Below are 26,192 nucleotides of genomic sequence, written 5' to 3' on the forward strand. Positions count from 1 at the left end.
TGACATTAAAAATTGTTTATTATATTTCTCCAACCGCAAATAAAATCAAGTTAACCACCTTGCATTTACAACACTATCCTTAAAGATAAAACTCTGCCAACATGCACAGAAACTAAAAACAACTCAAAGCAAATTGTTTAAATTAAACATTAAAAAATGTGCCAGAAAACCTGATCACTGATTAAAATCATCTTAAGGCCAGTATTTTGTTTCTGGAGAGACATATCTTGATATATTTCACAACAGCCGCTCCAAATGCTCTCATGGTTTTGCTAAACGGTGGTGCAAATGAAATGAACAGCATTTTGAAATGAAACCGAACGATGAAAAAGTGTCGTCGTGGCCAGCGAGTGATTCCTATATTATATAGGGATACAAATTTCTTACCAGAAGCAATATGAATCAAACATTGTATGTTTTCTAACTAAAAATGTTGCAAGCACCACTGTTGTGGCCCTGCCTGCTCACACGCACACAAACACACTCACACAAACAAACAGACAACGATGTTACTGGCTCCATAATTGGGCGTCTCTGACAATCCCCATGGTGCTGGTCACAGTTTGGCAGCCATGAAGTTGATGTGAGGTTTGGTGAGAGGGAACAGCGGCAGACTCCTTTTGAATTCGGTCATATCCTGAACTAATGATGGCTGAAAACACACACAGAGCAAAACAATGAGTGAACTATATTTTGACATTAATAAAGAAAATGTGAGGAGCTTGGCCACACAACACTTCCCGTCATAATGCTAGGGGGTGTTGCTAGTGGTTTATGAAACCAAACAAAAAAACAAAAAAATCTCTACTGCTCACCAAGGCTGCATTTTATTTGATCTAACGACAATATTGTGAAATATTATTACAATATAAAAAAATGTCTTTAAATGATCAATTAAATGCATTCTTGCTGAATAAAAGTATTAATTTCTTTTTAAAATATATCTTACTGACCACAAACTTTTGAACAGTAGTTTACAACCATCATCTAATATTTTTAAAAAAAAAATAATAATAAAAAAATTATAATTATAATATTAATCACCATTGGCAAAAGTGTATATTGCATAAATCCACATTGGACCACAACTACTGTACATATACATCTATGCAGTACCTGAGGAAGTGAAGGGGCAGGAGCCAGATTGACATCATTTTGAGCAGGAAACTCTCCAACCACTGGACCTGCAGGAAACACATGGTAGAAATAAATGAATCTGTCCAGCTGCATCAGTCTGTCCAATAAGAATGTCTCGGCCTCATTGTGTCAGTACTCACAGGAGTCCATCTCTCTAGACAGCACATGCACGGACACCTTGTGTCTTCTGGGGGCATCGATGGCCAACAAGTCCTGGAGAGAATAAACATGACGATCAAACCACATGACAAGATGAGGAATTAGGCTTTTGGAGACCTCAGGAATAAATTAGCATTTGCAAAGTGAGCTGTTTATTGAAATTCATTGTTCATTCATACACAATTCACAAAATAAGATTAGATTTATAGATAATTTCTGCCTTAGATGTACTAATTATTCATGAATGTATATATACACACACACTAACAATTTTTTTTATTATTATAAAAAAAAAGCTTCCAGCTTGACAGCATGTAATGGACAGCAATGTCTTGGTCTCTTGGTCCTTTTTTTTTGTTGCATTTATTTGCATACTGAATTGTAATTGGTCTACCTATCAGGCATCAACAAAGGTGTTACATTGTGTCCAGATTCTTAACAGACGGAAAAAAACAAGATGTGTGCTGAATGTCGAGGCAATTGCAAAATGACCCTTGATGCGATTTTTTATTTACACAGAACAAAGTCTGAATTCTAAGCTTACCTTTGAGTGTAACATTATTATTTTACTACCTTGCAAGCACTGGAATTTTATTCAGGAAATACAAATCAAATTATGAGGATTAAAAAAAAAAGTTTCAGAGTGATAATGTGTTCAGATCATCACTAACCCTGTAAAACTGCATAATGTGTTCCTTAGTCAGTGTCTTCAGGTAAGCCACTTCAATATTATCTAAATCAGGCAAGAAAATCAAGGAAAAACACATTAAAACCTCACAGATACTTCACGCAGAGTACGAGTTCATTTCAACAGATAAATAACAACTCACCCCTGTCAAAGTTATACTGTTGGGAGATGATCTCTCCCCAGTACTTGGCACACTCAGCCGCCAGCTTCTTGGGTTTGTCGAGACGGCGAATGGTCAGTGCCTGGATGTGTTTCTGAAACGCTTCCTCTCCCATCTCCTCCACACTCTTCTCCATGGTCTTGAGGAAGGCCTCCACACGAGACTCCAGGTAGTGAGGAGCTTTTTCAGACTGGATGATGAAACGCAGACCCTGCACCCCATTGGCCCTGCGAGGGCCGCTGAACACAATGTAACCTGGACACAGGCAGAAATAAATGATGTTCTTAAGATTAATTTAACCAATAGGACAACAGGAACAGACAGGGTTTGTAGAGTTTGGAGTTTTATTTACAGAGGTGTTCATCCCTATAACCACATCATTAGATGTACACACACAACTGAGGACATTTCCCATGAGTGTTTGTGTTACCCAGCTGTTCTTTGGTGCGTAGCGTGTTGAAGCATGGCTCAGAGATGATTTGACAGAAGAGCTCCAGCAGCATGTTCTCATGGGTGTTCTGCATGTCCGTCTGATAGTAAATCTCGATTCCACAGTTATTATGAACATCGTTCCTCTGCTGGTAAACATACCAACCACCTGATAACCACAGAGAACTGGACTTAAACAAGAACCATGACAAACACACACACACAACAAACACATCATAGACCTCAAATTACACACCACAGATTCAGGTTTAACACCAGAGTTGTATTTTCTTAGTAAGTTTTCTTCTATGAAGATGCATTTAATTTAAAAAAATGTAAAAAAAGAAACTTTTCAAACAAAAACACACAATTTTTCTTAACTCTACAAGTTAACTCTAAAGTTCTTAACTCTACTCTATTTTTATTAAAAAATATATCTGAACTGTCAGATAATAATGAATGAAATGTTTAATATTTTATTTAGATTGTGTTACGTCCAAAGGACCTTTCACTATTAATTACATGTCTATATGAATCTGTATATTGATATAAAGTGTTTAAAAGTTCGGAGTCAGTAAGATATATTTTTTAAAGAAATAAATATATTTATTACAAATATTTATAAAAATTTGTGGTGCTAGGCACTTACCATCAGGTACCTGCACTTCCCTGTAGCGTATCAGCTGACTCGGTAGCAGAGGTTTAGTGTGAGCATGCTCAATGAGAGTGTCCTCCAACATTTGCATCATGCCCAGAGCAGACTGGAGGCGACAGGCAGACCAAACTGTTTATTACTAACTATAACATGGTGTAATGTTAGATTTTGCTTTCATGATCATGTCGGGTTAATGTGTGAGCAACTTCGATGAATCTTCAGTCAGCTCATTTACATAGACATATACAGATTTCAGTCACATTATGTATATTTTATAACAAAAACAAGACGTGTAACCACTCAAACCTCTAAGGATTTGTCAGAATCACAGTTTTGTAGTAAATACTAGACACTAGAATACCAAATCATGGGTGTTGAATGGTACGTTTAATTTATTATTACAGGAATAGTTTCAATCTGTCCGGACACAAACCTCTCTTTCCCCCCTGCCTTTTCTCTAAGATAAATTATTTTTAAAACAAACCTGTTTGGTTATGTTGCCATGCAGCAGGGCTTCAATGTGTAACCGTGACAACAGCTGCGGTATGAAGGCCTTCAGGCGAGGTAACGTCACATCTGAGAAATACATTCACAGCATGAACACACAAGGAAGAGATCACAGCACTCGTATTGAGAGAGCAATGAAAGAGTGTTGCACCATCCAGAGAGTCTCTGAGTTCGTCTTTGGTCCAGGCCACCTCAGTCATGAGGAGTCGCAGGTAATACATGGCGTGCTGGTGAGGCTGCTCAGCGCGGAAATTATTCAGAGACCTCATGTACTGAAAAAAGAATTAAATAAATCTTTCATTTAGATCCCACAGTTACAGACTAAGCACATTTTCTCTTGGTGTTTGGATCTGTATATATGATTACCAGGCCCAGGTGGAATCCACAGATATTTCTGTATCATTTCTTTTGGGGAAATTCTTGGTAAAAACATGGGGAAATTGTGTTAAGAGTAGGGCTTCCCCCTAATAGTCGACTAAATGTTAGTCGGCGAGAAGAGGATAAGTCGACCATATTTGAATTAGTTGGATAGTCGCAGAAAAAAAAAACTCCACAGAAATTGGCGCAGTCACAGATCGTTGACACGGCTGGCCGGTGATTATGTCAGGCAGGAAATCAAAACGTTTTTGTATGCGTGTTCATTTATTACTAGCCTATTAGGCTAACTTACTTAGACAATGCCAAAATAAACTGACGAAGTGCTGACTACAAAGGAGCGCGTCTTCATGCTGTAACTATAGTTACTATCACTGGCTGGCTACTCACCCAGAGATTTGTTCCGCGGTACATCTATCAAATGGCTTAATGACATCGCAAATATGTTGCGCTGGTTAAACAACGGTAAGGTAAAACAGATCGAGCACCAAGACGGCCCGGCATCTCCTCCATCGAACCCGAGTAGGCCTACAATTCCCGAGTTTGATGCGAGTACAATTTAAATTGATTATTTAATTTTTATTAGTCATTGGATTGAAACAGTCTGCTAACTGCTTTCTGCTAACTGCTTGCTACTAACTTACTAACGTTAGCTAGCTAATGGGCGCTACCCCGGCTATGTGTGTGTATATTAGCTAAAGCATACATTTAGATTTCAATATATTTGTGGTCTTTTTTCTTAGTCAGTCTAATTTAGGGTGACCAGACTTTCACGTTTTCTGGGGACAGTCCCTGTTATTGGTGCAGTGTTAATTTCGTTTATTTTCGTCAACGACATTTTTTCACAGACGAAAACGAGACTAACTAAATAAAAACTAGTTTTGAATGACAAAAACTATGACAAAATTCTATTGACATTTTCGTTAACGAATAAAAACTAGACAAATGTTAGATAGTGACGATTTGGGAAGCGATCCAGTCAGAACTGATGTCCTGCGTGTGTGGTAGATGCGCACATTTGTGTATGCGGTGCATGTCTCATGAAAAGTTAAAAATGTAAACGTCTGGGAGAATGAGTAGAGCAGACATATAGATCTGAATAAGAGTGACGACGCAAATAAAGAGCTCTGTTCAGTGCGGTTTTCTGTGCGCACACACCCGAGCCGAAGCGTGCAGCCATGCACATAGACACACTTATAGAGCGCGCGAGTACGGAATTGAGCTCTCTTTTGTGTCTGAATGGACAAATACACACAACATTATGTCGAAATGTCCATTTTGGAGAGTATTCACGTAAACTATGTTGGTTATGTCTTAAACAGTTGTGAGTCTATCGGATGTGCATCAGTGCAATTGGATTGGGAAGAGAAAAGCATTCACTGCTTGTTAATAGCTTTAATAAGGATTCACTATATTTAATTCATACAAATAAATATGTCTGCTGCTTGATATAATAAAGAATGATGTATGCAAGTAGTTATAAAGAATGCATAACTCATTCATTGAAAAGTAGACTCTTCTACTTTAGGAAAAGTGGTTTTATTTAATTAAGATATTTTAAGTCACAATAGTTTAATCTGTATCTTGCATGTTCAAACTTTAAAATCATTCAAATTAACAGGTTAATAGATTTTTTCTCCGGAATTTTAGAGACATTCTAAATTAATGCATTACAATTGAACGAAACCCATTATATTTTAGTCATCTGAATTGTTTTAGTCTAGTTTTAGTCGATGAAATACAATAAGATTTTAGCCGACTAAATCTACAGTAGATCAACATTTTTATTTTGGGACGGTTGACATTCACTTTAGGACGGTTCAAATTGTTTTTCAGGACGGTTCCAGGACGGAGGTGAAAAAAGTTGGTCTGGAGCCCTGTCAAGGTTACATATAATCTTTCTCAGAAACTCAAACCATTTTCTGATGCCACCCCTCCAGTAAATTTTTAAGTAATTAAAGTAACAAACGTGTGACTAGTCGACAAATGGCTTAAATGAAAGACTACTAGTCGACTAGAAAAGTCTGTGGTCAGGGTCAGCCCTAGTTAAGATGAGCTGAAAGCACAATGAAATTAGACTAAATAAATTACAAGTAAACTACAGTGGAAATCTGCAGATTCCTTTGAGCGTACAGTTTGTTTTATCTCTTCTTTATCATTAGTATTTTAAGGAGTGTGTGTCTGTGTATGTGTCTCACCGCTTCCTTAATGATATCAAAGCGCTTCTCATCAATCTCAAATGTGGCCATTTTCTCCATGATCTTCTTCAGCAGGATGTGTTGTTTGTCACTATAACCCTTCACTGACAGCTGACGCACAAAGACAACAGCCATGAATATGCATGAGAATGAGTAATAAAAACAGCTCCAGAACAGACTTTCATCATCTTTACAATTTTGAAATGACATTAAAATGGACGACACAGAGCACAGCACAGATGCAGACTAAAGACAACAAAGTTTCAAGTTGAGGGTTACATCTTCAGACAACCAATGCAGTGCATTCACTGTGATGTATGTGTATGCAAACAATAGTAAGTGATTCACACAGCAAGTGAGGTTAGGAGCAGCCCAGCTTTGCCACGTCATCCAAACCTTAGTCACCCTGTTTACCGCTGTTATTAACATCCATCTGGGTTGATCCTATCCAGTGATGGGGAAGCTACAGGTCAAGTAGTTGAAACAGTCAAGTTACCCATTAAGGCATTAAAATTATTGTTTTATGCACTAGTCAATTTTGGGCCATTTTCCTACCATAACATGTCTTTCAGAACACTGAAAATAAGACATCTAAAATACACAGTTAAGTGTTTATTCTATCTGTAAGTTTCAAATACAATTAATTTATTGGTTTAATTTTAACACGGTAAGCGGTTAATGCAGAGTATATTTAATAATACTAGGCATGTTATGTCAGTTTAAATGTACGCAAGCACAAAAAAATCTGAGCTTCAAAAGAGGGAAAGATATTTCACAAATAACTCAGACTTTAGTCCGTTCCTTGCACAAATCTATCAAACGTATACAAGAGAATTTAAATAATGCCACCAGTCATATGGACAACTTATAAGGTGCTTTTTGGAGGTCATTTTATTTTTGCAGCTTGACACTTCTACATGTAAACTATCTCTGTTTATTGTCCATTTTGTTTAGTTCTTTTGGGCATTTACCATTACAAACACCTAAGCCTAGCACAAAGTACAATAACCCTTAACAGTACCCAAGCAGACTGACCAGAGACCGATATTTTGAAGGTATAACATTCCAACACTCTGCAGAAAGCAGAAGAATAGACAAGCGACTGGCACACTCAAAAGCCACAAGCTCCGCCCTTCACCCAATAGACCACCCCTCTCTCCAAAGGGGGAGGGGCTTATCACCATACTTACAAGGATGGCATTCATTCCTGAGGCTATGCCATAGACCAAACCTGCCAGGCGGGCTGCATATGTATACTCTCTCAAATCATCCTTCAACAACCTGAGAAACAGGTAAGTCATGTTGCAGTGCAGAGGGTCTGCATATAGGTAGCGACTAACATGATGGAAGAAAGAAAAAAGGGAGGGGGAAATAGAACAAATGGAGTGATATTTGTATGGAAGGGTCATGACAAAACCAAAAGAAACAGATTGAGAGGGACCACAGACAGAGTATGAATATGCAGCCTCAGCTCCGGCACTAGTCTACTGCTACTAGTACATACGTAGAAAAAACAAGGAAAGAATGAGAAGAGTTTTTTGTTGTGTAAAAGCCACAAACAAAGCTACATTTGGGGTTACTACTACAAAGACAGAAACCACTGGTAGTCACTTGTTTGTACGTGAAGTTGGACTGTCTTCCTCACAGGAAGAGCATGTGGCGAGGGGGATATTAGCATACTTACATACATCCCATAGACTGTATTTTGAAGGTCATAGCTCAGGCCGGCTAGCTCGGCTGCATATGCATACTCGTTCAGGGAGTCCTTGAGCAGCTCAAGGTACAAATACGCCATGTTACAATGCAACGGGTCCACGTACGCAAACGGGCTGTGGAAAGAACGTGAGTGATAAACCCTGTCTTTAAAAACTTCTCTGAAGTATTAATTTGTAGTTTCTTAATGGTATAGAGTAGTTAACAGGAATAAAAATAAATTAGCATTACAATGACTTGTAAAATGAGTATAAAAAGTATAAAGCAAAATAGGCTGACACCCCTGCAAGAAAAAAAACCACATTTTTTCATAACATTCAAGTAATTTAGGTGGGATCTCATGACACTTGTCAAAATCATCTATGGATTATATTTCATGTTAAAAATGATATAATCAAATTATATGCATTTTATTATACAGCTATATTTTGCATATAAAAAACAAACCTATTTTTGAAAGATTTCATCCTCTTGACACAAATTACAATTTGGCACCCTCCCCATAATTGTTGTTACAGTTATGCAAATTATGAAAAAAATAAAAAAGGAAATAAACACCATTGCAGAGTTTTTAATTTACGTTAAACCTACCTGAAAAACTCAAAGTTTAAACAAGCCTTGGGCAGGAAAAACTTATCATCCTGTTTGAACCAAACTTTGCTCATTGCAGTGTCCTAAAAAAAAGGAACAAAGAAAAGCCAGATGACCCGATGCTTGCAAGACTATTATATAGTCAATTAAAGTTGCTCAAAGTGTAACCTGTACAATACGAGTTTCAGCAAGCCATACCTTTATCAAGGTGGGGGCAGATGGGGAATCCTTCTCTAGAGGGTAAATCTCAAAGTTTGTTGGGATGAATTCATTCTTCATTGGCAATTTGAACTTTCCATTGAGGTCTGCGTTTAGCCATTTCTGAAACAAAAAAAGGAAACAATATTTATTCTTCAAATTATTGTAATTACAGTAAACCACTTAAAAATGAATCTGCTTATTGGTGGTCATAGTAAAGTAGAGGTTAAGAGACATAGCACAAGGGCAGTCTCCTTTGATGAAATATATAATGCTCATAGTACAAGTATCATCCATTTAACTTTTTGAGTTTCCCATCCAGACTTTTTCCCACTAGTCTAAGTTCTGAATGAAAATCAAATGTCTCACCTTAATAACCTCATCAGTAATGGCTTCCTGTTTATACTGCGTGCCGTACCACTCCTCAGTCCGGTCCGTCTGTCCTTCAAATGATTTGGAGACAACAGCGACCCTAAAAAAATAATAATAATAATTGAAGCCAAAAGAATTGAAGATCACTGCACCAGACAGGGTATGACACCATCCATTTCTCATGACTCCCAAGGGGAAAATGGGCAGTACAATATTGCTTTTATCAGATCTCTGGCTCTGTAAATAGATTGGGAATTATGGTCATTACATCAAAGTTTCGAGTTTCCCGGAGCTTCTCATTCTGCTGTGCAGGGCTCTAGATCAATGCACCATTTCTGGACAATTTAGACCGCCATGATCGATAGAGAACTTCTGGAACAATGACATGCTATTCTGGACTCTCCTGCATCCATCAATTGCATAAGATAGCCCAGAATAGGTTTTGTCTAAAAACCTGAACACTCCTTTCCAAAATTAGTCCAGATCACACAAGGTTACCAGCAGGATACTGCAGTCTCAGGCCATTCACTCACTGTCTGATGCTTAGTGCATACAAAAACAGCAAGTGCTTTCTCAATCTGGCAAGCTTTGGTTTGATTGGTGCTACACCTTTTCCAGCACTCAGGGTGCACAGATTTTATCAGCCTTGCAGGAAATAAGTGGCGTTTACAAAAGTACTGGGTTGCTACAATTCACACTTCTGGAAAGAACTAGATACTGGATTTGGCAAAGTTTGACATTCATGAGCACTTAAACATTCATATTAAATGTAATCAGGATACACAAATGTTCATTTTGATTAAAATTTATGGTAAAACTTAAAGCTGCAGTCCGTAACTTTTTTGGGTTAAAAATTATCCAAAATTATAATAATAATAATAAAAAAACATAACCAGCCAGTGTTCAAAAATATCTTCTTGCCTTAGCTCGATTCAAAAAGGTAAGCTTGTAATAATGATTTTAATTCCAGTAGTACTGGTGGATTTCCGCGGGAAATTCAAGCATGTCTTTGCGTCATTACGTCACATCTGTAAAAATAAAAAAGGTGTTTCGGCTAGTAGGCTATATTACGTGTGAGGATGTTGGAGGTGGAGATTTTTAGCCTTTTCTCACAGCACTTTAAATAATTAAACCGATGGCGGATCCAGGAAGGTTCAAACGACAATCACCAGTGACAACTGGAGATTCACCAGTTGTAAAAACCCAAAAGAATTCGGACTTGGCAGTGGTAAAAAGAGACTGCAACCGGGCCTACCCGAAAACAAGGATAAACATCGGCAGGGCTTTTGAAAGGTGGCATGAACTACGTGATTTGAAGGGGTTCAGAACGGACGAGAGTAAAAAGTAAAAAAAAGTAAAAAAAAGTAAAAAAAATAAAAATAAAATAAAGAGTAAAAAACGAGTAAAAAGAGACCGCTTTTTTCTGCTGGACAGGTAAGAATTTTCAATAGTTCAATCGTGTAACAGTAGCACACTTGTTCGCTTAAAAGACAAGTTCGGTATTTTACACTTAAAGCCCTGTTTTAAGATCGTTTCTGATGAAATAGAACTGTTAAGATTGAAATTTGGACAAATGCTGCAGTCCCAAGAATTTTCGGTTTCTGTGGTAGCACCCCCCCACCTCCACAATGGTTTCATAGGGGCACTGGAACAATCATTCATAAAACGCAATAAACTTTAGTTTACAAAGACGTGAAACTCACAGAGTGGTCTGGGGTGTTCACTGATATGCTCACACAAACATCGCTGCAAAAGATGCTTTCCAACAGGTGTTTTACCATTCGTTGTAAAACTGTGGACCTATTTTTCCAAACGCCTCACAACCGGACATTCTCCGCTGAGAGCTTGAATAATAGACAGTCCAGCCCAGTTGGTGGCGATAATGCACCTTTGCCAATTGCAAGCAAATCACTTGTATATCATTGAATACACAGAAGAAATGTTTGGATACCGCGACTGCATAATTACAGAAAGAATACACAGAAGAAATGTTTGGATAGCGTAGCCTACGATACCTCGACTGCATTACTACAGAAAGAATACAAACAACCCCATTTCCGTTTCCGTCGGCAGAGTAATAACATACCTCACAGAACATACAATACAAGTCAATGGAGTTGGACAAAAACTACGATAAAACCTGTTGGCAAGCATCTTTTGCAGCGATTTTTGTGTGAGCGATCAGTGAACACCCCAGACCACTCGGTGAGTTTCACGTCTTTGTAAACTAAAGTTTATTGCGTTTTATAAATGATTGTTCCAATGCACCTATGAAACCATTGTAGAGGTGGGGGGGTGCTACCACAGAAACCGAAAATTCTCGGGACAGCAGCATTTGTCCAAATTTCAATCTTAACCGCTCTATTTCATAGGAAACGATCTTAAAACAGGGCTTTAAGTGTAAAATACCGAAGTTGTCCTTTAATTCACACAGTTACGGAGTTTAGTTTGTTGTGCTATTGTGGTAAATATTAATTATTTTGTGCTAGCTACGAGAGGGAGCAATTCATCTCAACTCCCAAGAAAATCAAATCCGCCAACTCCGTTATCAAGCATTGGAGCTGAATTAGATCGTTAATGTGAAAATTTTCCTGTCGTAAGATGTTATGCTTTTTTCCCCCTTAGTTGATCAGAACAAAAGTGGATGTTACTTGTTCAGATGACATTTTCCGGTGAAAATTCTTATGTTGGTCATACTGTCCTTCCAAAAAGTAGAATGTGTGATTCTGAATGCCAGTATCCACACCGGCGCGGCGACTGAAAGATGCGCAGTCTCCTCAAAACATTGTGTTCATCCGCACTGTTTCATGCCGATGTACAACTCGCGTAAAGTTTATAATTCCGCAAAAAACTGCAATTACAGATTTCTAACAGAGATGGCGACAGAGGAAAAGCTACGGACTGCAGCTTTAAGTTTAGGGTCCAATTCTCACTATAAACTAGTTGCTTATTAGCATGCATATTATTAGGATATTGGCTAATCTAAAGTGTGAACAAATTTATTTCTGTCTAAAGGTCATTTCACAGTTAAAAGGTAATTTCGATTTCAAATAAACCCTCAGCTAAATGACACAATAACTGTGGTTGGTCACCTTAAATATGGTTCAGATGGTCTCTACCTGTCTAAGTTGGCAGTTCTTGGCCAGAAAAAGTTAGATCAGATTTTATGACGATAGTCAAAAGTCTGGCTGTGTGAGACTATGGCCTTCTAGTGTTGCTGTACTTGCAGAAAGGTCAGCGGTGTAGTTAATCACCAAGAAATATATGACAAGCAGCAAATCACCAGCTCTACCTCAGCAAATCACCAGCTCTGAAGTCAAAGTCTCTGTCTTGATCTGAACAGTTTGGATATACCAAGACAAAATGAAATACAGGAACCCTACAAGTTCTTCCATCCCTAAAACAACATGAGAGCAGCAATAGTAGGGTTGAGATCTACTTCAAACAGAGAGAAAATACTCTTTTAAAGCTGAAAAGGAAATTGAATTTGAAAGCCTTCTTCACATTTGGTGAGCATCTGAATTGGGATTCATACAAACACAGCAAGAAGATTCAGCTTCAAACACTTCAAAAACATTTAAAAAAACCTAGCAAACTGAGCCCAGTTTAGCCCTGAGCAGCAATGCATTAAAGAAGCTGATGTTTGCTTTGCACAGGTTCAAATATAAAGCTCCTTCAGTGGTGTCTTTGAAAAAAGCGACCAATGGCTGGACAACAGTGTTAAACTAATCTCATCCTGAGGGGACAATAAACTTCTTTTAGGTCCATCCACAGGTGCAACACCAATGACATTGTTTCAGTTTCATATATAGGATTAGTGATTTGAATGAACCCCAAATCCTAAGAGCAATAATAAAATATCCTTAACAACCACCAAGATAAAATAAAAATAATTCAGAGTGCTTTCTTTTACAGGTTATGCACATAAAAGTGTGTATACATGTAATAAAACAGAAAGAAGTCCTTGTATGTGTGCTCACCTGACATTCTCCGGTCTCAGTTTATCAAGCACCATCTCGATGAGGTCTGGCCTGAACTCCTCCAGTAGGTATTCTGCAGCTAAGATTTCCTCCAGCGGATAGTACTGACACACAGAAAGGTGATTTCAGCATCATACACAGAAATGGGGTATATGTTGTGCTCTCAATGAATATCTGATCTTTTCATAACCAATTGTTACTTTTTTTTTTATAGATTTACTTAAAATATTTGATATACGAGCACTGCATCCCACAATACAATGCACACAATGTTAAATATAAAATGTGACAAATGATCAAGAAGCAATAACAACATTTATTAATATCCTTCTTGAAGAAAAGATTACACCAAATTAGTGCTTAAAAATAAAAATTCAAAATAGCTATTGTCTTTTTTCTCAAGGCAAATGTTAAAAAAAAAGGCATTTTTGAAATAGACAGAATACAGTATACTGCATTATATTCAGTACACTAGTATTCCATACCAAAAATAAAAAATTTAAACTGGCTATGATTTCCTGATAAAATACAGAGGTTAGCACCCTGATGACACAAGCACCCTGATGACAAGCACCTGTAACCATTGTGACAACCTTCTAAAGTAGTTTTAATGAGAGAGACACCTACATGCAGCAGTCCAGCCACTTTAGACGTGTACCCACGAGGACGTTCCTTATCCTTGAATCTGAAAGCCACAGTGTTCAAATCCTGAAAAAAACAAAATGTAGAGACAAATCAGTGATGTCCCAACCAGCAGGTTTCATGGGAAAATTCACCTGGTGTTTGTCAATAAAGGTTTTGGAAACACATTAATTGATAATGAATTTTAAATTATTGGGTGAACCAGCCCTTCAGTCTTATTTTTTGCCAAATTCCATGTTTTCCATTTTATTTTGTCTGGATTCTATTATTAATGGTTTAATTATTCTCAAATAACCAGAAAGTATGGCTAATCAATTGAATTCATAAAAGTTTATATGAATAATTAAACATTTTAACAATAATAGATCCCTATGGTGAAATGTACAGACATACTTTTGATTTATTAATTAAATTTTTTGTTTTGTTTTCATGACTGAATTCCAAGATTCCATCGGCTTTTTCTACACAATGGAAATCGTAGGGCCCTACTTTAACAAGAATGTTCATACCTTGCACTCCTGAAAGACCCACTCTTGAGGGCCCTCCGTCCGCAGCTTCTGAATGTACTGGAACATGTGGAAGATGATATCGTCGACATGTACTAGAGATAGAAAATACAGCATAAACAATCAAAAACTTACTGACCAGCACAAATAGACACAAAAACACTCTAAGTCCTTACACAGCCCCTCTTCTGTCAAATCCACATTAATTATGAAGAACATGAATCCTCTGGCTCCTTCTTTCTGGCCTCCAACTAGCGTGTTCACCCATCCTGAAGAGAGACAGAGTGCATCCATGAACAACACACAGCTGAGAACGAAAATATATGGATCCAAGGTAGTGTTTTACAAGTCCAATGCTATGTTAGATTCTTAAGTCACAAGTTACTTAATTTGTCGTCTGTTTTATCATTTAGACACTTAAAGCTAAATCTATTGTTCCTGACAAACCTTTAGATTTGAGCTCAGACAGAAGACTCCCTGGACCCTCATGTCCGATCAGATGGCCCAGATAATGACCAGGGTTTGATTTGTAGTACTTCTGCAGGTCAGGGATGGGGAAGGTCACATATAAGTTTCTAATGTCCTTGATAGGCACGACTTTATAAAATTGCTGTGGGGGAAGAGAGAATGAATGAAGATGAGTCAGACGGCAAAAAAACAGTAGCAGTGACAGCACAACTGTTTCCAACACTGATAATAATAATAATAATAATAATAATAATAATAATAGTTTCTTGAGCACCAAATTCAGTGTATTAGAATGATTTCTGAAAGGATCATGTGAAAGACTGAAGATTGGAGTAATGATGCTGAAAATTCAGCTTTGATCACAACATTAAAACAGAAAACAGTTATTTTAAATTGCAATGATATTTTACAATATAACTGATTTACTGTATTTCCGATCAAATAAATGCAAGCATAAGAACCGTCTTTTAAAAGTCATTAAATATTATTAACCTGACACTTTTGAACAGTACTGTATAATATTACAGTATAGCATTTCCATTACATGCACATACACTCAAGGAGCAGGTTTAGGGTGTATTGTGCACAATTAGGGCTTAGATCTCACCCTCAGGTGCTCCTCCTGGAAAGGGTGTGTTGGGAATTCTGGGATAGGAACATTCTTGTTCTCTACCTCTCCAAAAAGTTTCACCACCATAGCTGTCAAATCATCCAATGTCTCTGTCAAAATGAGTCAGACACAAAGTTAAACCAAGAATAAAAGCACTTCATCTCTGCACCCTTCAGAATACGCTCTAGTCTGTGCAAAAACAAACTATGAATCATTCAACAGAATGACAAAGAACAAAGAAGATCTCATGAAAGATTCAGCATCAGACTGAGACCGAACTGAGAAATCTGCTGTGCACTGCATGGAGATCACTTTACTGTCATCTACATTTATGTACGAAACTTGAGGATTCAGATTTTTTTTATTAAACAGTGAATGTGAACATCCGGCAGATTGAAATAAGTGTTCTTCACCCACTAGTGAGTTCAAAATGTAAGAAAATGATTTGTGGGATATGTGGCTGGTGACTGACCTCTGCCCAGCACACACAATCCCATCAGATTGGAGGAGTAGTAGGTGGAGTGATACTTGAGCAGCTCCTCACGGATATCGATGCCCTGTTGAGATGGCCTTGTCTCAAGAGTTAACTTATTGCCTAAACAAAAGACACATTCACAAAAAAGCACTAATTAGTGGAAACAAACCTGCATGGACAAGAAAGTCATTTAAAAAAGTCAACCATTTGACAATTTGTACCAAGGGATGAAGGCAACTTAAAAAAAAAAAAAAAAATCACACAAACAGCTGCAGAGTGTGCAGACCCGCCAGAATCCAATCGTGATGGAGAAGAAATTTAACCCGTGTTCGTTTTAGAGTATGGCCATATGAATTCATCAGAACAGTCATTCTCATATCTTGGCTTGAAGTGGCCCATGGACATCATTAGGACAATTTTGTATTTCTAAGCTACTGCTGTACCATTAAGATCAGTGGTAGATGGCATTTAATTTAAGATGAGCAGGCATTCTTATACTGGGGATTTATTGGACCAAAAATTGCATTACATCAATAAATTGATTTCAATAGATTTGATATTATGGTCTTTTAACAACACAGAAACGCTGATTTAATTACCAATAAACATTTGTTTGCAAGCATTAATTTTATCAAATAAACATGTTTTTCTCTGTATGGTTCTGGTTAATACAAAGGTAAAGGACAGAACAAACCACTTTTTTAAGAGCAAGCAAGCCATATACAACTCAAGGCCGCCACCATCTGGCTATTCTGGGCACAGATACATCTTCTCAGAGTAGATTATGCTAAATCGATTTAGACATTATCCTCCAGCATTCTATTGTCTTCACTGAGAATGAAGTATAGACCGCTTTTAAAGTATGGCATGTTTCAAATGATCTTAGGACTGAAAGGACAATATCAACATGAAAGATGCCATCAAATTTGATGTGCAGTATTTCCATACCAGTGCCAAACTTGCTAAAAGGGTGTTTGGGGTTCCCAGTGGCTTTCTCCAACTGGAACAGCCTCCATGCGTCATTCATGAGGTTCTTCTCATGTTCTGAATCCACTGCGTTCACCTCTCGGTCCTTACAGCTCTCATCAAACAGCGGACAGAGGAAGAACTGGGAAAACCTGGAATGACAAAGTCAAACGCCATTTAATGCACTGCTTGATAAAGTTCTCTTGCACAGTCAATGTCAGCTTACAGCTGCAGAACACTCCATGTTCCTGTTAAAAATCATTTGAATAAATAGAATCTGATCTTAAAAGCATGCAAAGACATGGCAACTGCCATGCAAATAAACACTTAGTGACTGAGATTAGGGCCCTGTCCCAAAATGCACATAAAGAGTGCCCTTGCAGTCTTGTGGACTTACAATACTGTAAGTCCTTACAATTCAATACTGTCGCCTTTTCCTCCTTTGTTGCCATTGGCTTTTGGCTTGCTTAGTTGGGGACATTTAATTTTATATTTAACAATATTATTACAACACTATTTTCCTGTTATCTCTGTAAAGGTGCGTTGTAAAAAGCGCTACATAAATAAAGGTGACTTGACTGTAGGGCAGGGGTCGGCAACAGGCGCAGCCACATTATTTTGATAGCCGCAGGTTCTGAAATAGATCTGTTGTGACAGCAACAGTTACTCAATCACTTCGTCTTTAGTGATTTTGCCTTCAAAATAAAAGTACGAGAACATTTTTACAGCAATGTTTTATTTTGAGATGAATTGAGAGCTTTTCATTTGAAAAGCTCTGAAAGAAATTCAAAAGAGTCTGTGGATCACTTCGTTGCAGATAAAGACACACCAGCTTTGCATTCACAAAACTAGGTAGGATGAACATATAGTTGTCTTTCATTCTTTGTATGCCCTATTTTCGCTGTCAACTTTCCTCTTAGACTCTTTGATAGTGCCATTTTCTCTCATTAGCTAGCTTAAATGTTAACATTACTCTCCCACGACGTAATGGCGTACAATTTAAAAAAATGCAGTTTAGTACGTGAGGATGCCAAGGAATACTTCTGATTTTAAAAGTAGGCTACGTCAAATTATTATTACAATAAGTTAGGCTGCATTGTGTAACAAGCTAATTAAAATGATACACATTTATTATTCACAATATGAAAATAGAGAAAAAGAAAAGGTTTAAGACCATGACTCAAACATGCCATTAATGGGCTTATTCAAGTCCTCTTATTTTTTTTGTTATTTATCCATTTCACATCTGCCACATATGTGCGTTTTACCAAGGCAGTCTGTTTTGCAAGTCGGTGAATGAAGATACTTGCCAGGTTACGTACCACTACTGCTTTATTAATTTATCCAGTGTAAAACCACCGCACAAATGTGGCTTTTAGTTAATGACTGTCCTACTACAGGATTTAACACAGAGTAACAGCTCACTACCGGTTACAAAAGACACTGTGATAGTCTGTTACTGGCAATTGTAGTTGCATTAATCAATTGATTTCTTAAAATTATCCTTTGACTATGTTCTGGCCCACCATCTAGTGGCGAAATAATTTTTTGGCCCGATCCCAAACTTACTCAGGAGCACCTCAATGCAGTACATGAGATCCATGGGGAGGAGTCAGATCAAGATCCATGGGGTGGAGATGGGTAGGATTAGGGGTGGGTTTAGGGATCAGGGGGCGGAGATGGGTAGTTTTAGGTGTATGTAAGGTGGGAGGAGTTGAATCTGGATCCGACTCCTCCCCGTGGATTTCATGTTCTGCAGTGAGGACCATCTCAACTTACTTGCCGTCTCCTGCTGTAGGGTGTCATTTTAAGTTTCAGAAGGGTGTTCGCAAGCACCTTTTCACGGCCGATATACGCCCTCGATGTGCACTTTTAGCACCACAGTAGATTTCTACACGACTGTCAAAGTAGTATTTCGTCATGAAAGTGTGGACTCAAAAGAAGATCGCGAGGGCTTTGGGTTACATTTGGGACAGGGCCTTTCACTGCTGAAAGTTACATGCTGATCTGCATTTTTGGCAAATATGTATCAAAGAAAAAAACCTAAATTATGGCACAGGCAAAATATAGATTTGAAATAAATAAAAATAATGCAAGACAAAGTATCACAGCCTTAGCCTTTAAGACTTACCATAATACCACTATATTCTGGTGAGCCTAACATATAAAAATTGACAAATGGCAAGTTATCAAACTAAAGTTTGATACACCAAAGCACTATGCGAATCCCCTGACTTCAAGGATGGTGCATTGCAAAGAAAACATGCAAACATTTGGCAAAAATTACATTTCATCATGCAAAAAAACTACTGCTGCAAAAGGGTTCAGTGATTTCAGTGCATGCCTGATTGAATTCAAAGGTATTTGGTTCATTTCACACCCTCAAAATTTATCTTACACATTCCTACTTGTCAAACACTCCACCAGTGCTTTCTAAAGTGTCTGGTCTGATTGTATTTGAAATGTTTGTGAAATTCTTTTAATACAATTCTGAGTCATGACCCAGTTTTTAGAGATTAATCATTAATTTTTTAAAGGAGTCATATGACGGTTCTAAAAGAACATCATTTTGTGCATTTGGTTTAATGCAATGCGTTTACAAGGTTGTAGGTTAAAAAAAGTCATTATTTTACACATACCGTTCATTATTGTTGCTCCTCTATGCCCTGCCTTTCTCAAAAGATTTTTACAAAGCTAATCTTTCTGAAAAGCGTGGTGTGCTCTGATTGGGACAATCGATCCAGTGCATTGTGATCGGCCCGAATACCTTACACGTGTGATGGAAATGTAACACCCCTTACCATATTTGGAACATCAGCTCCCAGAGCAATAATGACAGGTGATAATGTCGGTACTACAGCTATCAATTCGAGCCCGAATCTGATCCGGAAAATAAAGATGACCAAGCTGATCAATTAACTTTGCCAGTGCAACTGACCAGAACAAACCAGATGGGTAAGGTTTTATTTCATGGGGACATAATTGCTAACTACTTTTACTCTTAAAATGACTAATACTGTCTTTTCATGAGTCAATGAACATAAAACAATGTCTGCATTTGTGATCGTAGAAACGACAAAAAGCGCTACTCTATACTGCTCAAAACTTGCATTAGAAATGGTCGATAGCAAATTCTTAAATTATGAAAACAGTTACAGGCTGTGCCTGTGAGTCAGAAGCGCCAGACTGTACATGCAAAGATGGAATTGCCCCACTTTTTAGAATCAGCCTTTGTGCAAAGCTGGCTCGTACTCTTGCAGGTTCTGGAAACAGTCCTCCGAAAAATGCGCAGCATAGTCGAATATTTTGGTTATACAGTTCTGGAAAAGTGTTGTAAATAAAGGTTAACGACTGTTTTCTAATTGTGTCCTCTTTTGGGAGGCCAAACAAAGTAGTTTGGCTTTCGCAACAAAAAAACACAGCGTCTCCACGCTCCACGACATGGTGGCACCAATAACACAACGAGAATAAAAGTTACGCCTTTTTTCTTTGAGTATACATTTGGGAAGTGTTATGAAACTCTGGGTGCTTCTCATTTCTTATTTGTGCATCCTCGTTTCCTTTCCTCGCTTCCTTTCCTAGCGCCTCAGCTCCTCCCCCTGTAGGATGTGAAGGAAGGACGCAAGGAAAGAAAATGAGGACTGAGGAATCGAATGAAAGCTTTTTTTATACATTGGAATACTTGATCACTCGAGCGTCACTTCATAGCGTCATCAGCAGCGCTCAAAGGATCTGCCCTTATGTTGTTGAAGTTTAGAAATTCATAATGAATAATAATAAAGCAAGATACCCAGTTGAAATATGTGAGATGTGTGGTTTATATAAACTGCAAGGGTAAAGTGTAAATTCAAATTATTGTGACCGATGTGAAGGGGGAGGAGAATGTATACGTGCGTCACGTTTAGTCAATAAAACACTTCCGCATAGGATACACCTGTGTATCCCCGCTCATGACTTCTCTGAAAGCCTCCTCACTCCTCAATCCTGGACTCTTCGCGGTGCAATTAGAGAATTGAGATGTCCTTCAAGATGGCTGTGCTTGATTGGTTTCCGGGTCATAGGATGGAGGACAGAGGAGCGAGGAGGGATATTAAGAAGCACCCTCTGCCCCCACACGCTAACGTAGATTTGTGGGCGCGAGTTTGAACGAAGCATTTTAGGAAGGTGTGGCTGAGCCTTAAAGGGATAGTTCACCAAAAAATGAAAATTCTGTCAGTATTTACTCACCCCCATGTTGTTCCAACCTCATAAGACCTCTGTTCATCTTCGGAACACGAATTAAGATATTTTTGATGAAATCTGAGAGCTGTATCACTCCTCCATAGGCTTCTTCAGGGATTGAAGCTTACCAGCCCCTAAAAGTTATTAAAGATATCGTTAAAATAGTCCAAGTGACTACAGTAATTCAATCTTAAGTTTATCAAACAACAAGAATACTTTTTGTGCACAAAAAATAAATAAATAGCGACTTTATTTCAACTATTCGTTACCTTCTCTGTGGGCCTCTAGTCAGTTCACTAATGATATAGCGCAGTTCTTCTGTTGTTGTACGTCACACGCATCACACACATGACCAGCGTCGGCCAATAGTGAGTCTACATGTGACGTAGCTCTACGCAATCATACTAAGTTACTTGACTAGAGGCCCAACAAGAAGGAAATGAATAGTTGAAATAAAGTTGTTATTTTTTGCACACAAAAAGTATTCTCGTCGCTTGATAAACTTAAGATTGAGCCACTGTAGTCACTTGGACTATTTTAACGATGTCTTTAATAACTTTTCAGGGCTGGCAAGTTTCAATCCCTGAAGAAGCCTATGGAGGAGTGATCCAGCTCTCAGATTTAATCAAAAATATCTTAATTCGTGTTTCGAAGATGAACAAAAGTCTTACGAGGTTGGGACAACATGAGGGTGAGTAATAACAGACAGAATTTTAATTTTTGGGTGAACTATCCGTTTAACTTTTACAAAGAATATCTCTTTGCGTTTGAGACTTTGAGCTTTGTAACTCGGCAGATCTTACACATGCAGATGTGTAAAGATGTGTAACAGATACATAACACACTTAAGAAAAAGGAAAACAAGAAATCGCATCATATGACCCCTTTAAATGTTTCAATGAGCAGGTGGTGCTCTGGGTCACATGAGCAGATGGACTCCAAGGGGAAACTCTTCTCTATATCCCAGCAACCCGATTCCTCCTGGACATGTAACTCCACACCGAAAGACAATGTGACACCTGACGGTCTGAACCCTGTTCACCCTTTCACAAGTTCAAACAGCGCACACATTGCTCTTCAGCATCTAAAACAGACCAGCATTACAGATAATTTAAGTCACCAATTGCTCTTTTTTTTATTAATTTACCTGTCCAATGCCCCTTGCAGATGCTCATGGGATACATCAAAGTAGTAATTTGTGTGCTCTCCACTGGTGAAGGCGTTGGAGCTGCCGGCATGCTCGCTCAAAAACTGGCTGTACTCGTTCTCTTTGGGGTACTTCTTGGTGCCCAGGAACAGCATGTGCTCACAGAAGTGGGCCAGTCCTGAAATGTTCTCAGGATCTGACAAAGAACCTGCAGGGCAGTTGGAAGAGAAAGCCAGGATATTAGGAAGTGCAAAAAAACACTGCTCGCTTACACTCTGACACAAAAAGAGACAATCTTGAGCGTTTGAGAAACTTGTAAATCGAGTTGACTTTATACCGGAAGACAAGTTCAGGCAGTCAAGAACTTCACGCTTGCTTAAACCCATATATTTACACAAAGTTCTGCATGAAGGTAAGCAACAATGTTAAAGGCATTGGAAAGGATAGACAACTGGCTGCATCATAATATACTGTCAGACAGGTTTCAAAGTCTTTAGCCATCGTTCAGACATTCAGCACAAATCAGATTCAAATCCATAAAGTTGTTTCCAGTCTGAACAGCAAACAATGAAACAAAAAGATAAAACAAAATATACATGAACACAAATTTGTAAATTGTAAGTAAAACCACTTATTAAAATTGTTACATTAGGACAATGTAATCTTGAATAATATTATGAATCATTTAATCCAGATTCATGTTGACTCAAATCAGACTGTTGAACAAATTAATGAAAATAGCAGAATGAATGTGCAAATCCCTCATAAAAAATTATTACACTGAAATAACAATTTACACAAGAACTGATGTATGAATGACTTGAATTCATTCTGCTTGATTTTAATGATTGAGGCCTCTGACAAACCTGTCATTGCGAAAATGATCGGAGCCTTTATTATACTTTTCGGATCTGAAAACTAATCGGAATAGTTTGCAGCTCGAACAAAGCCTCGGAAAAGAAAAAACATGAGCTCAATGCATTCAATTGGGATTTTGGCCTTATTTACAAAAGGCTCTTTTACAGTGTAATGAGTGAGTATTAAAGATAAGCAATGCCATCTTTTTATCTGACCTACATCTTTACCTATAAATTGCAACACCATTTCATGCAAATGACAGTTGTGTACATATACTCTTGAACTATAAAGGGCTTTGTTTGTTAAAAGCTGCACTTCCTGGCATCAGTTAACCCTACCCATTAGTCTTTGTTGACACACTGGCCAGCACTTTAGGCCTAGTTCACACTACATGATTATAAGCCCGATATAAGCCCGATTTAAGCCCGATGTGCAAATCATTGAGCTCGCCGACAGGTCAGGGTGTTATTGCGTGCAAATCGCGGGGGATTAGCTGGCGATGAACACTCGCCAATCTGTTAGTATGAAAGAGCCAACGACGCATCGCCGAGCCTAGAAAAATATCTAGCATGCTAGATATCCAGAGCTGTCGCACGACTCAATCTCACTGATGTCATGAGCAACAGCCAATCGGAGCAAGTAAATAAATACGCGGTAAATACGTAGGGTAAATACGCGGGTAAATACGTGATTTTTGCCGTCAGCCAAACATAAACATGCAGCTACATCTCCGATATAAACATGCTGTACTCACCTCCAACTCTCTCTGTAGCTCAGACCTGCTGTTCGCGTATGCAGATCCACTCTTTCGCCCGTACTCTCTTATTTTTTCTTTTTTGGCGTTTTTTCTCAGAGCAAATCATCGCGAAAACAGTTTGCAGCACTAGTTTCTGTCTGAAGTCCATATTCGCGCGTTGTGTTCTTCTTCGCTGTGTATTGGCGCGCGGGTTGTTTCGCGTCAAACACGTTGTGTCGTGTGGTGTGAACAGCTCAACAACTTGAACACTCCTGATTTCTCAGAGAGCAAGTCATGTAGTGTGAACCGCACAGTTCAGTCCGACGTTTTAAAATCATGTAGTGTGAACTAGGCTTTAGCTAGAATTAAAATCAAATGTTTGAAGTTTTTTTCCTCTTAAATATAGCACTGAAAAGATTCAACTTGACACAAAAAATGCTTCAATTACTTTTCAAGAGTGGCCTGTCCAGAAACAAAATTATTTATTATTTAAAACTCTTGTGGGCTTTGAGTGTCTCTCCACAACTAAAACCATGACATGGGCAGCCGCCAAGGTCTGGACTATTAAAAATTGCTTTTTGAGGAAGGGAATGCTACAGAGAAACTGATAGAGGTAACTGAATCAATTCTGTTAAATAGTTATTGATGGCCAATAATGAAGATTAGAGGCCAAGATGTCCTCGAGGTTGGTAATTAATAGTGTTTGTTAAAATAGAAGGAAGCAGAAAGCAAGTTGAGTGAAGTGTCAAGCAAATATGTGCAAAATGAAGCAAAGAAATTCCCATTTACCTATGTGGACATCCAATGCAGCTGATGATTTGTCAGTGGTGGGGTCACTGATGAGTATGGCTTTCAGCCCATTTGTAAAATCAAGTCCTCGATACTCCCGTTTGTCTTCTGGAGAACGAATTATATCACTCACCACCCTTTTGACAGCCGGATCACTCATTCTGACGGACAGAGTCGAGACACGCCTGGATATGAAAAAGACATTTATTCAGAGTTAAGAAGTCAGGCATTATCAAACAAAGTCAAAACGCACTCCATGTGACAAGTAAATTTCAGCTCCACAACACAAATACAGCCAGCCATGATGGGCCCCCCAAAAAACAGACAGACAAATCAGACAGACATATATAAAATATGGATTAAAACGTCATGTTTAATAATTTAGTTTCAGTAGAATTTTAATTATTTAGTTTAAACGTTACCCTTTCATTTAAATGAGGTTTAGACTATTAATGTAGCTTAAATTAAAACATAGTACTTTATGATAGTTTAGTATATTTAGTTTACTGAGAAACTCCATTAGTTTAACAGTTAGTACTTTAACCCACGGTTTCACAGACCATGCTTAAGCCTGGTCCTAGACTAAAATGCATGTTTGAGCTGTATTAACTGAAAAAAACTTCCACTGACATATCTTAAAATATATCAGTGCCTTTGTTTTGTCTCGAGATGCACACCAGCAATGCTTTATTTTCTAGGGCACATCTATAAAAGCTACTTAATTGTCCTAATCGAAATAAAACCTAATCCTGGCTTAAACTGTCATCTTAAATTAAATTTAAGATTAAGTTGATGGGTTTCGTTGATATTACGCTTTGGACATTAGCGTAGTTTCATTAAGCTATATAATATGTAGGTTTAGTTTTATTGTAAGTTTAGTCTAGTTTAAACAGTCCAGTCGGCTTTCAGCGTTTTCGTCTTTTTTAAAAAATATTGACAAACAGCCGAGTTATATAAAACAACAAAGACATATTCTTAAAATTCAAACATCTTGATAATTTAAAAAATGAACATTATTTGTGAGATACCGTGTCACGAGCAAATGCTATCGCGCGCGAGAGCAACACACGAGCCCGACGCCAGCGAACCGGGCCGCTCGGTGAACGAACTAAAAAACAAAGCAGAAATTTGACACTTACCTAATACTTCGAATGAAAACTGTCGATAAGATCATAAAATCGGAAGATAACTCGCTGTAAGGGCCCACCGGTTAACACATTTCTGCATACTTCAGTGCTGGATATCAAAACTCTGCTTAAGACGTCAGGACGCCATGATTTCTGCAGACGTAACCAATCAATCTCAGAACATCTAAAGCAGATTTTTACATACCTATCATTAATATAAGATATTACAAAATACGTGAAACATAAACGCACATAGAACACTATTTGTATCAAATATATATGTTTAAAATACCCTTTGTTTTCCTGAAGTAGTTGGAATTGCTTAGTCACGCCTTGCCTTCGATTGACGTTACAAAACAGACCACACCCACATCCAGGTTTAGTGGAGAGCACGTTGAGTATTTAAAGAGACACATGATTTAAAGGAATAGTTCACAGAAAATTTTAAAAACTGGAGTCATTGACAAGTTGGTCCAAACCTGTAT

The 26,192-nt window shown here is 38.1% G+C and overlaps 1 protein-coding gene across 8 annotated transcripts; it reads right to left on the reverse strand.

Annotated features, from left to right (window-relative positions):
• Nucleotides 1–26,084, reverse strand: ide (insulin-degrading enzyme). Of its 8 annotated transcripts, none has more exons than XM_077196963.1 (26): nt 26,000–26,084; nt 25,720–25,891; nt 24,581–24,765; nt 22,198–22,405; nt 16,812–16,981; nt 15,861–15,983; nt 15,386–15,498; nt 14,758–14,920; nt 14,487–14,579; nt 14,314–14,405; nt 13,790–13,870; nt 13,163–13,266; nt 9,180–9,282; nt 8,811–8,933; nt 8,613–8,695; nt 7,993–8,137; nt 6,309–6,419; nt 3,887–4,007; nt 3,713–3,804; nt 3,223–3,334; nt 2,575–2,742; nt 2,127–2,399; nt 1,968–2,029; nt 1,278–1,350; nt 1,117–1,184; nt 1–652 (listed from the first exon to the last, which is right to left on the reverse strand). In XM_077196963.1, exons 2-26 carry the CDS (start codon nt 25,752–25,754, stop codon nt 557–559), a joined length of 2,997 nt encoding a protein of 998 aa, XP_077053078.1. In that variant the 5' UTR covers nt 25,755–25,891; nt 26,000–26,084; the 3' UTR covers nt 1–556. The 8 variants fall into 8 exon arrangements, with proteins under 8 accessions (XP_077053078.1, XP_077053079.1, XP_077053081.1 ...); XM_077196964.1 differs by having other exon boundaries at nt 25,720–25,860; nt 26,000–26,082; XM_077196966.1 differs by lacking the exon at nt 7,993–8,137 and adding an exon at nt 7,499–7,643 and having other exon boundaries at nt 26,000–26,082.
• Nucleotides 26,085–26,192: the final 108 nt, after the last annotated feature.

The sequence above is a fragment of the Siphateles boraxobius genome, unplaced genomic scaffold, assembly GCF_051911475.1.
Source record: "Siphateles boraxobius isolate OS27281-9 unplaced genomic scaffold, OSU_SipBor_1 37, whole genome shotgun sequence".
Classification (NCBI taxonomy): Eukaryota; Metazoa; Chordata; class Actinopteri; order Cypriniformes; family Leuciscidae; genus Siphateles; species Siphateles boraxobius.

Coding starts and splice junctions, on each gene's coding strand:
- ide (XM_077196963.1), bottom strand. CDS start 25,754: ATGATCTTATCGACAGTTTTCATTCGAAGTATTAG. Junction 13,871..14,313: donor GGGTCTTTCAGGAGTGCAAG/GTATGAACATTC, acceptor TGTTTTTTTCAG/GATTTGAACACTGTGGCTTT. Junction 13,267..13,789: donor AAGTGGCTGGACTGCTGCAT/GTAGGTGTCTCT, acceptor TCTGTGTGTCAG/TACTATCCGCTGGAGGAAAT.